The sequence below is a fragment of the Onychomys torridus genome, chromosome 4 (assembly GCF_903995425.1).
Source record: "Onychomys torridus chromosome 4, mOncTor1.1, whole genome shotgun sequence".
Taxonomy (NCBI): Eukaryota; Metazoa; Chordata; class Mammalia; order Rodentia; family Cricetidae; genus Onychomys; species Onychomys torridus.
In genome coordinates this window covers 11,999,338-12,012,426 of record NC_050446.1, presented here as the reverse complement: position 1 = coordinate 12,012,426, position 13,089 = coordinate 11,999,338, and the positions used below count along the sequence as shown (strand labels likewise).

General features: G+C 47.7%; 1 protein-coding gene across 1 annotated transcript; it reads right to left on the bottom strand.

Moving 5' to 3' along the window:
- Positions 1-163: 163 nt before the first annotated feature.
- On the bottom strand, positions 164-10,472 carry Rexo4 (REX4 homolog, 3'-5' exonuclease). Its single transcript, XM_036185703.1, has 8 exons — positions 9,975-10,472; positions 7,810-8,150; positions 5,894-6,031; positions 5,500-5,693; positions 4,250-4,338; positions 2,483-2,557; positions 1,799-1,873; positions 164-1,129 (listed from the first exon to the last, which is right to left on the bottom strand). The coding sequence occupies exons 1-8, from the start codon at positions 10,155-10,157 to the stop codon at positions 1,010-1,012; spliced, it is 1,215 nt and encodes a 404-aa protein (XP_036041596.1). The 5' UTR covers positions 10,158-10,472; the 3' UTR covers positions 164-1,009.
- Positions 10,473-13,089: the final 2,617 nt, after the last annotated feature.

Below are 13,089 nucleotides of genomic sequence, written 5' to 3'. Positions count from 1 at the left end.
CCTGGAAAGTATCACAAGGACCAGTACTGTATTTTGCACTCTGTGGTGACTAATAAAGAAACCTTACGCTGTTCATGACATGCCTGGCTGTGGTTTCAGCGGTCCTGCACTGCAGGGCTTCGGAAAATCCTAGATGATGGGAAGAAACCAAACGTCCACAAACTTCATTTACCCATCCATTTATTTTTGACAGTGCTGGGAATGGGACCCTGGACTTGCACACAGTGGACGAGTGCTCTGAGTCACACCTCAGTTCACAGCGCCATTCTAAGAGTTGTCAGGTAGGTCCGTAAAGTTCATTGGTCACTCTGACTTGTTGCTAGCAGACAACAGTTCTGTTGTGAGTGCCCCAAGTAGTAGAATCTCACACCTCTGGGTGTACCTGTGCCCCAAGTCTCACCCCAAGGACTGTGTGGTGAACACCATACTGTACTGGGTGTTGGCATTTTAGATGACTCTTGGCCAAGGGACATGGGAGTGAGAAAGTACCCCCACCTTAGTAGCTTTAATCAAGTCGTCACTGGGCGGCTGCTGTGCTGGCCAGAGGGTTTGCAGCAAACTGAAGGCCCTTAGCCTGGATCGCTTAGGTCCACCAGCTTAGCTCCTTGCTTCTTAGGGGAAGGTGCTGAGTGCCCTCCCTGGATGAATCCAGCTGTGTTCACTGTTAAGTGGTAGTACAGGGGATCAGTAGATGTAGACACTGCAGCACACTCATCCATTCCATTGCTCTCCTTCCCCTGAACCTACATCAGACCCCCGACTTCTGTCTTGGTATCTGACTAGTCTACCTCGACACACAGGTGCAGGACCAGGTCCTGGTAGCAGAGTCCAGGAGGAAGAAGTTCCAGCAGCTCACATGCCACAGCCCTGCAGCCATAGCTCTGAAAATGCTCACCAGAGTGAGTCCCTGCTGGGCAGAGACCTGATGGGCCTCCATTACCCCACCCCAACGGTCATTGGATTGAGGAGTCGCTGAGGGATGGAGGACGGTGAGAGCAGCAGGCTGGTGCTAAGCATACTCGCTGCAGTGGTTTGGGGTGGTGGCTGGGGGGCGCCGGTCTGCAGTAATGCTCTCCCACTCCCGTTTTGCCATGATGTAAAGCCTCATCGCTGCCTGGGCATCCTGGACCTGGGTGACACACAACAATGTTGACTACCCAGCCAGTGAGAACACGTGGCGGGGGGGGGGGGGGTGGATGGAACACACACACACACACACATATGGAAAGGACAGACGGACAGGGACGACAGACGGGACAGGCGACTGTTGGCACCGGACAGCCCAGAGCCATAAAGTGCTAAAGCACCTTGGTTAAGGTTTGGACAGGCTCTAGTCCCTATGGCTCAGTGCTGGAGCCTAAGTCACCAGCATGGCGGTTGGCGGTATAGGGTAATGGGACCTTCAGAGTTGGGGCCTAGTGGGAGGTCAAAGTGTGCTAGAAACACACAGGTAATTCTTGAGACACCAGTCAGTTCCTCCAAGAGTGAACTGTTACTCTTCCCTCCTTGGTATCTCTCTGGTCAGCTAAGCCTCATTACCATGAAGTTCTCAACTTCAACTTCAGATTTTTAGTAAAAAACTGTAAAGTATACTAACAGCCTTCAATTAGACTGGTGAATTTTGTTCCAGATTCTTACAGTATATTATTCTAAGTATTGAGTTCAAGCTAAATGTAAATATTTAAGATATACTCAACATTTCATAAGCCTGGTCTGCTTAGGTTCCTCTTCTTTGTCTACTGTCAAGGGATACATACCTAGGTATTAAGGTCAGGGGCTGTTTCCCAATGATACTTACCGAACAATGCTCTGCCTGCTGGACCCTGATCCCCAGAATTTTCTCAGAAAGTTGTTTCAGAGATGGTCTTCCACTCTGTAGAGAAAAGGTGCATACCACTGAATGTGCTGCTTTCACAGGCTCTGCCCAAGGAGGACACAGCTGGCTACTGAGCACACCTAAGTCACCCAGTTTCCCTTTCACCAGGAGGTCTGTGGCATGTAGGGCTGCAACCATTAGCCTGCTGTGACTTATGACACTGCTTATCAGCCAATACAGGAGTCAGGGACTGGAGCTCTACCAAGTGGTGGAGGGCTTTTAGTTTTTACATTTTTACTAGTGATTCATAGGTATGTCTATCTGCATGTGGGTATGTGCATATAAGTGCAGGACCTGAAAAGGCTAGAGGTGTCAGGTCCCCTGGAACTGGAGTTATAGATGACTGTGAATCACGTGACATGGGTGCTAAGAATTTAACTCATGTTCTCTGCTAGAGCAGCAAGTGCCCTTAATCATGGAGCCACATCTAAGGAAACCTTGTGGAGCCAGTTCTCTCCCGCCTTCATGTGGGTTCCAGGGATCAAACTTATGCAGCAAACACTCTTAAAGGTTAAAATGAGAAACCAAAACAAACTAAATCCCTTTAGCCACAGGGTCAGTGGCAGGGACCAACAAGGGTTGAAGACTCATTCATTACATACGTACCCTTACGCGGCTCTTGAAAGGTTTGAATTTTTGGGTGTCCCTGATTTTCTTTTTTGGATGATCAAGGAACAGTACCTAGAGGAACATGATGACAAGTATCTTCATTTCAGTCTGCAGCAGTGGAGCCCTCTTTCCCAAAGAACATCTCACAGGGCACCACAGGGTAACCCTCAGAAAAGGGCAGAGCTTCTCAGATTAATCACTCTCACTTACGGTGAATAACCAAAATTAAGAACCATGTTAATAAAAATAAATCTTGGCCAGGTGTGGTGCACACTTTTAATCCTAGCACTCTAGGGGTGGAGGTAGGTGGATCAAAAAGTAAATAGAATAGAATCTTGACATCAAGATGTTGGGAAAAAGTCAATTAACCTGCAACTGCCTTCTCTATCTGAGTGGAGTCTGTTCATGAGGAAGCAAAAAATGAAACTGAACAGCTTACCCTGCAACTGGGCAGACTTCTGGACTCACACAGCCCAAAAAAAGTAACCCACTAGAGGAAGCATGTGTGGCCCTGGTGACAATCTTCTTTAAGGTGACACAACGTATCAGTAGGTCTTGTATAGCAGGAGACTTTAGTCAATTTTCAACTGTTAAACATTTGTTATTTTTATTTCTTTGGTGCTGGGTTGAGACCCAGGGTGTTATACACACAAAGCATGCATTCTGCCTCTGAGCTACATCCCTAGCCCCATACATCAGAATGGGAATTAAACTCCCATCTAAAGGTCCCTGAGACACATGAATAGTGACAGCACAGTTCATACCCAGGAAGGACAATGTTCACTGTTTAATCAGCAGGCATCTAAAAAGGCAGAAGCTGGAGGTCAGATGCCCAGCACTAGGTGGAGTTCTCTGAGCTCAATCACCTAACTAACTGGCTGATGTGTGGCCAGCCTTTGAAGGAGGTGACTAGCTAGAATGACACCCTGAGGAAACATATGCCCACCCAGTTCCTCACCTCTAGGGACAGCTGAAGTAGCAGCAGCAACAGTCAGCTCTGCCAACCTGGGATGCTGAGAAGCAGTGGGGGAGGTATCTTGGTGCATACCCACTGTTCTCCTGGAGCCTTCTCTCAAGACCCTAAAACCCAGTTCTGTCACCTACAAGCCTGATCCCTACCTTCAAAGGACTAAACAAGACATGCTTACACTGTATGATTGCTGGTGACACCTAGTAAGGCTCTGATGTCTGGCATTAGAGGTCCACCACACCAGATGGCAGCGGAGGTGTCCCTTATGTCAAGTAGATTATGCTTCCGTTTTCCCGATACCCCTCAAATGGACCAGACTCCAGTTTGCTTGTGAACTTAAAGTGACTCATGCAATAAACCCAGGCTAGGTCTTCCTCAGATGCCAGAGAACGAGAGGCTGGGCTTCTAGCATCGCAGCAATGCCTAGATAGATATAAACTGGGCACACAAGAACCCCAGGGCTTTGACGGTGTAGAGAAATTTGTCTCTGGTCATGGGGCACACAGTTAGACACCAGGCCATCTGCCAGATCAGACAGGTGACACTCAAAGCCCCTACATAGAGCTGTCAGCACTCTGGCACTGGAACCACAGTATAGTCAGAACTCTAAAAACAAGGACCTAATGTGGTCTCTTGAATACAGCCAGGGCTCAGAATACCCGACACTACTCCTAGAGAATTTCCAAGTCAAGATAAAAATTCAAAATGAAAAATCCCCCAAGTAGTGCTTCTAGAGCCAGGCATGTGAGGCTGTGTGTAGCTCCCGTGAGAAGACCTGGCCCCAAGCCCAGCACCTTTAAATCACTGTGCAGCGCGTGCCCCACCAGGATTCTGCCTTTCAACATCTCTGCCACTTCCTTCTTCACAACTTCAAATTCTTCTCCTGAAAACCAAAGAAGTGGTTAACAACACACAACTCACCCAGATTCTAAAGGAAGTTCCTCCCACTCCCTGGCCAGACTGATGACAACAGGTCAGGCCCTTAATGATACACAGAGCTTTGATGGGAGGTAGGCCCCAGAAGTGTCGCACTGGACCCCAGGGAAGTGCAAAGACAGGAGGGATCCACTGTGCCTTGTGCTCTGCTCCCACTTCTGGGACAGTTAAAAAAAATAAATAAAAAAATGACAAGCTACTCAAAGCCAATCGCTGTCAGTGGACTGGCACCAGTCAGCAAACCCCAGAAGCACAAGAGCACTTAAGACTCTGTCAGGAACACCTAACTATGTGCTTCCCACTCAATACAACTCATACTTATGACTTCCAAAGTGGATTCAGATGGTGCAAGGAGAGCTGCATGGACCCTAGAATCTGCTCTGCTGCTTTCTTTCCCAGCAGACATCCTTTGGGGACCACCCTGCCCCCACTCCTACCAAAACCACTTCACTTCCCCACTCTGTTCAGAGCTAATAGGACAGCCTCCCTATCGAGACAGAAAGCAAGAGCTGCTGGTCAGCCTATGGCTCAAGGAGTAACAGGCCACCTTGTTGGCCATGGATACCAAGAGAAGCAAACAGGCAGTATGGTAAGGAGTTAGGGAGAGATTACAAGGTTGACTCTCTAGTGGTATCCAGGTCTCTCTAGGAGGCAGGCTCAGAACATCCTAGATGTCCTCTCCTATTACAAATCAGACCTAGCCTCTGCTTTGTTAGGTCACTTCTTCCAGCCACCTCCCTATCCAACCCCCACCTCAGAACCAGTCTCCTGATCTCTATCCAGAACTGCTAACACTGCACTAGAGTTTCCCAAACAGACCCTGTGATCTGTCCCCCAGCTCCCATCATGTAACCTACTCACCCTTCACGGCTTCCTTCCTGGTCCCTAACACACTCCATTTTATTCCCCACTCCATACAATAGAAAGCAATCTAAGAGCACTGTCCTGGGCAGGAGGCAGAGAAGCACAGGACACAAACACACAACAGCCAGGTACCTTTTGTATCTGCAAAGTATGCTACTCTGAGGAAGAGGTAAGACATGCCAGGGCCCCTGATGAGTCCTGCCACCATCTCCATGGCTACACTCAGATCCTATGGGCATCATACCCTGCTTCAGGTTCTCAGGCCGTATCCCACTGACTGCTGTCCTGTAGTCTGTCACGGGCTCAGTTGGCTTGACGTACTTGTCATAAACACACTTCCCATACTGGTTCACGATGGACACACGGGCTGCGATGCTGTCTTCCCCTTTGGGGCCCACGCCTACCATCTCACAATCCAGGGCCAAGGCTTTTGTCAGGCTGAGGGGAACCAAAGGCCCCAGTGTAATAAATATCACAGGCTGGGATTCTAGGCCAGTGAGCCAAGCCCATTCATCACCATTTTGTACCCGTAAGACCTGCTAGGCAGTCATGGCTCAGTGCTTGCTCCTCCTCCCCTGAGAGATTCCAGCCCCAGAAGGCAGAACATCCCCAGCAGCCATTGCTTGAGCCCAGCTTACCCGCTGAAGGCTTGTTCCTTCACCAGGGAGATGGTTTTCTTGCTCTGCCCTAGCCGCTTCCGTACCAGCATGGCTGCCTCTGGGCCTATGGCAGCCTCAATATCATCTGGATCCACATCATCAAACCAGATGTCTTCCCTATGGGGCAAAGATGAGTGTATGCAGCTGGCTGTGAAAAGACGTGGGCACTGGACGCCTGCTGAAAGACTCTCTCTGCCCAGTTGGTAGGCTGTGAGGAGCAGAAGGGCTGGCAGTGAGGGGCAGCACCATGAGGGCTGACAGGACACTCAGTCCGGCTGGGCCTGCTGCTGTCCTTTCCCTTCACTGCTGTCCTCTCTCCTTACTTTTTATTTGTACGGGTATTTCGCCGGCAGTATTACTGGCATGCCTGCTGCCTGTGAGGGCCAGAAGAGGACAAGCGTGGGACTCCCTGGAACTAGAGTTTCAGAAGGTCGTGCACTTCCATGTGGGAATCCGTGCCTCCGAAAGAGCAGCCGGCGCTCCTAACCACTGAACCGTCTTTCCAGCCCCTCACTGTCCTTCTTTTAAATCTGCGAATATACCTATTATCTAAGACTTAGGAACTACACATAAAACACAAAGAATGTAAAACAGAAACATGACCCACTTCAGTAGAATGACCACTGACATTTTCTTTCTTTCTTTCTTTCTTTCTTTCTTTCTTTCTTTCTTTCTTTTTTTTTTTTTTTTTAGGTTTTTCGAGACAGGGTTTCTCTGTGTAGCTTTGCACCTTTCCTGGAACTCACTCTGTAGCCCAGGCTGGCCTCGAACTCACAGAGATCCACCTGCCTCTGCCTTCCGAGTGCTGGAATTAAAGGTGTGCACCACCACTGCCCGGCTGACATTTTCTAATTAAACAATAGATGCATTATCAACCAGGACACACAGGTAGGAGGACTGCATGACAGACAGGGACCTATGCCTGCACTGTCTCCACATTTTGGAAGGGTGAGGAAGACAAGAGTCGATATTGTAAACTCCAGCTTTTCAGCCTGATCTCAATGTCATTACTCAAAAAAGCACTCAACTGACAGGCCTCTTGTTTTGTGTTCCTTTGCCTTCTTTACTAGGCTACCCTGACCACCCCACCCCCATACAAATGCTAATGTAAACATCTGTGTCTCCCTGCTTACATCAGCCTTAGGAAGGAGGGCCCTGTTGCCCCTCTAATCCAGCCTGCCTGTACGACTCAGAAGAGGCAGCCAAACCCACACCACTTTACCCTTCAGCACTATGTGCTATAGTCTGTCATGGGCTCAGTTTAGCTTGACTTGACAAAGCTGTCGTAAACACATTTCCCATACTGGTTCCCAGGGTGATGTTTTCTTTCCCCACAATCCAGAGCCAAGCTTTTCTTTTGGCTAAAGGGAAGGAAAGGCTCAGATAGCAGGAGCCAACCTGCCTTTTAAACATATCCCTTCCAGGAGAAGCGTCACCACAGTGCTCATTAAGTAGCCAAAAGACACTAAGCAGCACATACTGCACCTCAGTCCCCCTAATTATACAGCGGGCCACACTGAGGAAGAAAGGATGCAGAAACCTGCCCAAAGCCATCAACTGGCAAGAGGCAGGACTGGGTTTCATAGGACTCCTTCTGGTTCCAGCACACATCATGCCAAAGTTTTTGTTGGCATTTACTTTGTGCCAAGCTCTGTGTTGGGGCCCAAAGACACAGCACTGACTGTACAAAAGGGTCTGCCTTCAGCAACCCACACTCTAGGGGAAACAAGTGACAAGCATCAGAGGGTCGGGTAAGAAAGACTGCACCAGGCCCAAATGCTCATTTCCTCTTAGTGGTGAAGACAGTGGAGACTAGATGTGCAGTAAGGACCATCTGCATCTGTGGCCCCAGCAGCAAAGGACATACCAGTCACCACAGCAGAGTTGGTACTCACTCAGTGGGTGTGGACTGATTCAAGACAGCTGCCTCCTTAGCTTTCCACTTATGCTTGATGTCCCCTTGATGAGAAGATGTGTCACTATATGTCCTCTTCTTGGCTCCTTTCTTCTGTTCTGTTCCAGAGGTATTTGTGGGAGGTTCCAGTATCTTCCTGTCCTTAGATGTAGATGTAACGGCACCCCTAGTGGTCTGGTCTTTTTCTGTCCTCTTCCTCTCTCCCTGTGATTTATCTGTAGTCTCTTTTTTGTTCTTCTGCTGGATTATTTGGGGATGCACTTTGTCATCCATCTGAGAGACAAGAGGTTTTTCTGGAGCTTGTGACTTTTGTTTCAGCAGCTAATGGGATCAAAATTAAATACATGCCACATTTAAATTTTGAACTGACATACCACAGATTAAAGAAACTTATACGTAAATGTATAATACAAACATGTATCCACCATCCACACACACTTCCAGTCACCATCCATCACTGATAGAAAATTATTTGGAAAGCCTTTTTAATTTTTAAAATTTATTTTTATGTATATGGGTATTTTGCTTGCATGTGTGTCTGTGCACCACATGCATGCCTGGTGCCTACAGAGGACAGAAAGACATTGGATCCCCTTCAAGTAGAGTTAGAGACAATTGTGAGCCACCATGTGGGTGCCAGGAATTAAAGCAGGGTCCTCTGGAAGAGCATCCACACTCTGGATTGCTGAGTCATCTCTCTAGCCCCTGGAATAGCCTTGTGTATGCTCCTAAATCACTGGCATTGAGATTCTTTTCCTTTGCTTATTACAATGCATAATCTGGCAATGTTTCTTCACTCTGCATTTCAGATTCTATGCCATGTGTACCCGAGTGACTTAGCGCCCCAGAGCAGGGGCATCACTTTCACTTCTTAAATTTGGAGTTGCATTTAGAGTGACTTCCATGGTCAACACAGTGATCACTTCCTTTACCCTATCTCTGGAGGTTGACTACAGCTCAGGGTCTAAGGAAGACCCAAAGGAAGGAAGTTCAATGAAAAGAAAAAAATCCTGTCAACCCAGAGATGGTTGATGAGAAGAGCCACAGCTTTGATCTTATCCAGCCAGAGGCAGAGGTCCAGGAGAGCAATTTCTTCCTTATATTCAAATCCCCAGTTAAGACCTCAGCAAGATGGCAACCAACTGAGAAACGATGTAGTGGGTTTCTACTTACGCACTCCCCCTAATAGTCAAGAGACCTGAAGAGTTTAGATTCTTGTAGAAACCAGAGCCAACTCCAAGTTTCCTATGATAAATATGCAATCCATGCATTTAATTTTACTTTGCTATCAAGGGAAAAGGAACAAGAGCTGGCTTACAGAGCTGGAGCTGTCCACAGGGTTTAGTTGGTCCTGTGTGTCCAGACAGGAAAATCCACACTAAGGAACAAGGTGGAGCATTATGGAGTTCAAGAAATTCTATACTCTCTTTTGTATTAACTGAGGCTCCCTGGCATACACTCCAGAGGATTACCTGGAGGTCAACAGATCAAAAAGCATGGTCAGTATCCCAGTTCTGCTGTTTATAGGCTATGTGACCATCCTTAAACCAAACACCTTAAGCTGTTTCTCAATTTCCTCATCTAAGAAACAAGGACAGGGCTAGGGATTTAGCTCAGTGGTAGAGAGCTTGCCTAGCAAGCGCAAGGCCCTGGGTTCGATCCTCAGCTCAAAAAAAACAAAAAGAAAGTAAAAGTGCCTAACTAGAATGTAAAAATTTATGAATGAGGGTGGGTATAGTGGCGCACACCCATAATCCCAGCATTCAGGAGGCTACCTAAAGTAGGAAGATTACCACTAGTGCGGGAGAAATCCTGAGCTACACGAGTTCTAAACAGCCTGGGCCAGAATTCTGGAACATAGTTTAAGACGTTGGCAGGATGGCAACCGAAATATGGAATTTATGGTATGTGTGTAAAGCGGAGAGCAACCTCTATAGTTTATAGAAGCATTGGCTACTACTAAAATTGACAAAAGGCCAGTCACAACTGCACTACCGCCGTGCCTATAGGCCAAAGTTGCTGTGGAGGAGTCCGTGCAGTGTTGACTGGCCCTTCCACGTTTTGGAACCACCCGGAGTTCTCCTTCGTGGTCTGTGGCCACATGACCAAAAGTCCGGGATGAAGGTAGCCTGTCGCCAGTCTCACCTCTTGCAGCGCCTTCCAATTCTGAGAAAAGTTCTCCGGGACCTTCGGCGGTCGGCCTGCGACAGCTGCCGGGGGGCTTCCTCCCTGCGCTTTGCTCTTCCTGCCCCTCTTCCTGGCTTTCTTCCGAGAGAGCTTCTTGATAGGCCCTGCTTGGGGCACCGGGGTGGTGGCCTTCGCCTTCATCTTCTCGCTCTCAGCAGCCCGACCCAGGAGGGAAGAGACTCGGGCTCATTGGCAACGGCGGAAGCGGACCCTAGGGAGCGAGCGCACCTCCCCAGTGCTTGAGGCAACCCGGGTGACACTTCTCTTCGCGACCTGCTGGAAACCGAGTCTGCACCTTTGGTTCCGCACGGATGCGAACTCGGCAGCCGGACCGCTAGTTAACACCACACAGGCGCTCGCCCTGGTGAGCGGCGCCGCAGCTGATGACCTAGAGTTTGACAGAAGGGACTCCAGGCCTTCTCCAAGATTAGGAGTCATGACAAGGCGGGAATGAAAAGAAGCAGAGACACCGGAAAAGGCCCGGGGGACCACTCTCTGTGTGGCACTCTGCGGGAGACCGGAAGAAGCTCGGGCGGAACTTGTGCCGGTTACCCTGTGCGCAGCTAGACACTGCGGAAACTGTGGCTTTTCTCAAGCTTTCCGTTCCCGGTTTACCCAGTCTTAGGGCTGCAAAGGCGCTCCAGCTATTTCTGATAATAATGATAAAACAAGATTTTTAGTTGTAATGTACATATATTTTTCTTAACCGCCGTGTTAATATGACTGGCAATCTATGCTTGACCCTGATGGTGCGATATTTAATAACCCAAATGAGGCCTCCACAATCATATAGTTTACTTTTGGTTTTCTATGCTTAGAGATGCACGGCAAGTCCACAGGCCACTTAGGAAGGCCAGGGAGCCACTTGGTGGTGGTGGTGGTGGTGGTGAGGGCCCGTGTGCCAAAACAGTTTGGCATCCCTCTTCCCCTTTAAGTTAAAGACCCAAGAAATCCAGATGACTTCAATGACTAGGAGAGAAATTAAGTTTTGTAAATGCAAAGTTAGCACTTACATAGTTATCCATGGTAGTCTGAAGTCTAGAATCGAAGCAAGTATTTTTTTTTTTTTTCCCTCAAGGCACTATATGCCTAAAACACAATCCCATTTCATGATTACTCATTTCTCGTTACAGAATGCCTTGTGGGTATGACCTCTTGGTAGTAACCAAACCTTTCTTTTATTGAACATTTACTGTGTGACAGCTGCTTTTACATACTTTGATTTATGTAATCTCAACAATACATGAAGTGGGTTTTTTTTTCATTTGTTTGTTTGTTTTTCGGGTTTTTGTTTGTTTGTTTGTTTTGTTTGTTTTGTTTTTCAAGACAAGGTTTCTCTGTAGCTTTGGTGTCTGTCCTGAACTAGCTCTGGCTGGACTCGAACTCACAGAGATCCACCTGCCTCTGCCTCTCGAGTGCTGGGATTACAGGCGTGTGCCACCACCACCTGGCTACTTTTTGTCTTTCGAGTCAGTGTTTGTCCTGGAATTCTCTTTTGTACACCAGGCTGGCCTTGAACTCACTGAGATCCACCTGCCTCTGCCTCCCAAGTGCTGGGATTAAAGGTGTGCACCACCACCACCCCACCCCCAGCTATTCTTTTCATTATTATTATTATTTCCTTCTCTTGTTCTTGTTTTTCTTCTTCTTCTTCCTCCTCCTTCTCCTCTTCCTTCTCCTTCTCCTCCTTCTTGCTTGTTTTTTGTTTTTTGAGACAGGGTTTCTCTGTGTAGTTTTGGTGCCTGTCTTTAGACCAGGATGGCCTCCTGGAACTCACAGAGATCCACCTGGCTCGGCCTCCTGAGTGATGGGATTAAAGGCGTGCACTACCACCACCCACATTTGTTTGATTTTTTAAGACAGGGTTATTCTGAATAGGCCTGGTTATCCTGGAACTCACTCTGTATACCAGGCTGGCCTTGAACTCAGAGATCCGCCTGCCCCTGCCTCCTGAGTGCTGTGATTAAAGGCATGCATGACCACTGCCTGGCAATTATTTCTTCTTATTTTGTGGGGGGGGGGGGGGTGGTTTTTTTTTTGTTTTTGTTTTTGTTTTTTTTTTTTTTTTGGAGTTGTCAGATGTGGCATTAAGTTACTAATATGAGATGCCTCCAGTTATTTTATGAAGGCACTTAGCACTATGAGCTTGCCTCTTAGCACCACCTTCATTGTGTTCCATAGGTTTGGGTATGTTGTGCTTTTATTTTCATTCAGTTCTAAAAAGTTTTAAATTTCCTTCTTGGTTTCTGTCTTGACCCAGTTTTCATTCTGTAGTGAGCCGCTCAACTTCCTTGAGTTTGTACATTCTCTGTCACTTCTTTTGTTGTTGATGTCTAGCTTTAATCTCTATGGTCAGTTAGAATGCAAGGTGTTATTTGGGGTCCTTTATGTATGCTGTATAGTATGTATATCTGATTACTTGGCTGTTGATTCTCTTCCCCAAGCAGCCAAAGTGGTTCTCTGATTGGCTCATAGCTACTTTTCTGGAGTTTAGTACAGTGCCTTTCTTACCCATTGCGGGAGCTCAGATAAATATATGTCATATGGATGAGTGAGTGGGCGAACCTAGTGGAGGGGCAGAGGCAGAATGCAAGTTGGAAAGAGGAGTGCTGGAGGAGCAAAGCATCAGAGAGAGGGACTGGAAACATGGGTCGTCAGTTCAGAATGCTTCCTGCACTGCTCTCACATGCACACCCCCACATAGTGATCACATACACACATGATTCAAAAATGAAAATTCAAAAGTCTAGGAGTGGAGGAGGTGATTCAGTAGCCACGAGCTCTTGCTGCTCTTGCATAGGATTTGGGTCCCAGCACCTATACTGGGGATTCAACACCCTCTTTGGGCTTCTGTGGACACCTACACTCACATGTTGGTACACATTCAAACACGCAGGCACACATACACACACAAATAAAAATAAACTAAAATGTTTTCATTAAAATATATACCTCAAGGAAGCAAGAATGTAGGAAAGGACCCAGAGGCAGTCTGGCCCACCACAGAGGGTGCATACCCTCCCTGTACAGTGGCTGAGAGAGGCTTCGGATTTAGCTGGGGACACAAAGGTCA

What these genes read in the sequence shown, in the direction of transcription:
- Rexo4 (XM_036185703.1), bottom strand. Translation starts at nt 10,157, where the DNA reads ATGAAGGCGAAGGCCACCACCCCGGTGCCCCAAGCAGGGCCTATCAAG. An exon ending in AATCAGTCCACACCCACTGA is followed by an intron (nt 6,032 to 7,809) that starts GTGAGTACCAAC and finishes TTTGCCCCATAG; the next exon opens with GGAAGACATCTGGTTTGATG. An exon ending in AGCAGGCAGAGCATTGTTCG is followed by an intron (nt 1,130 to 1,798) that starts GTAAGTATCATT and finishes TGTGTCACCCAG; the next exon opens with GTCCAGGATGCCCAGGCAGC.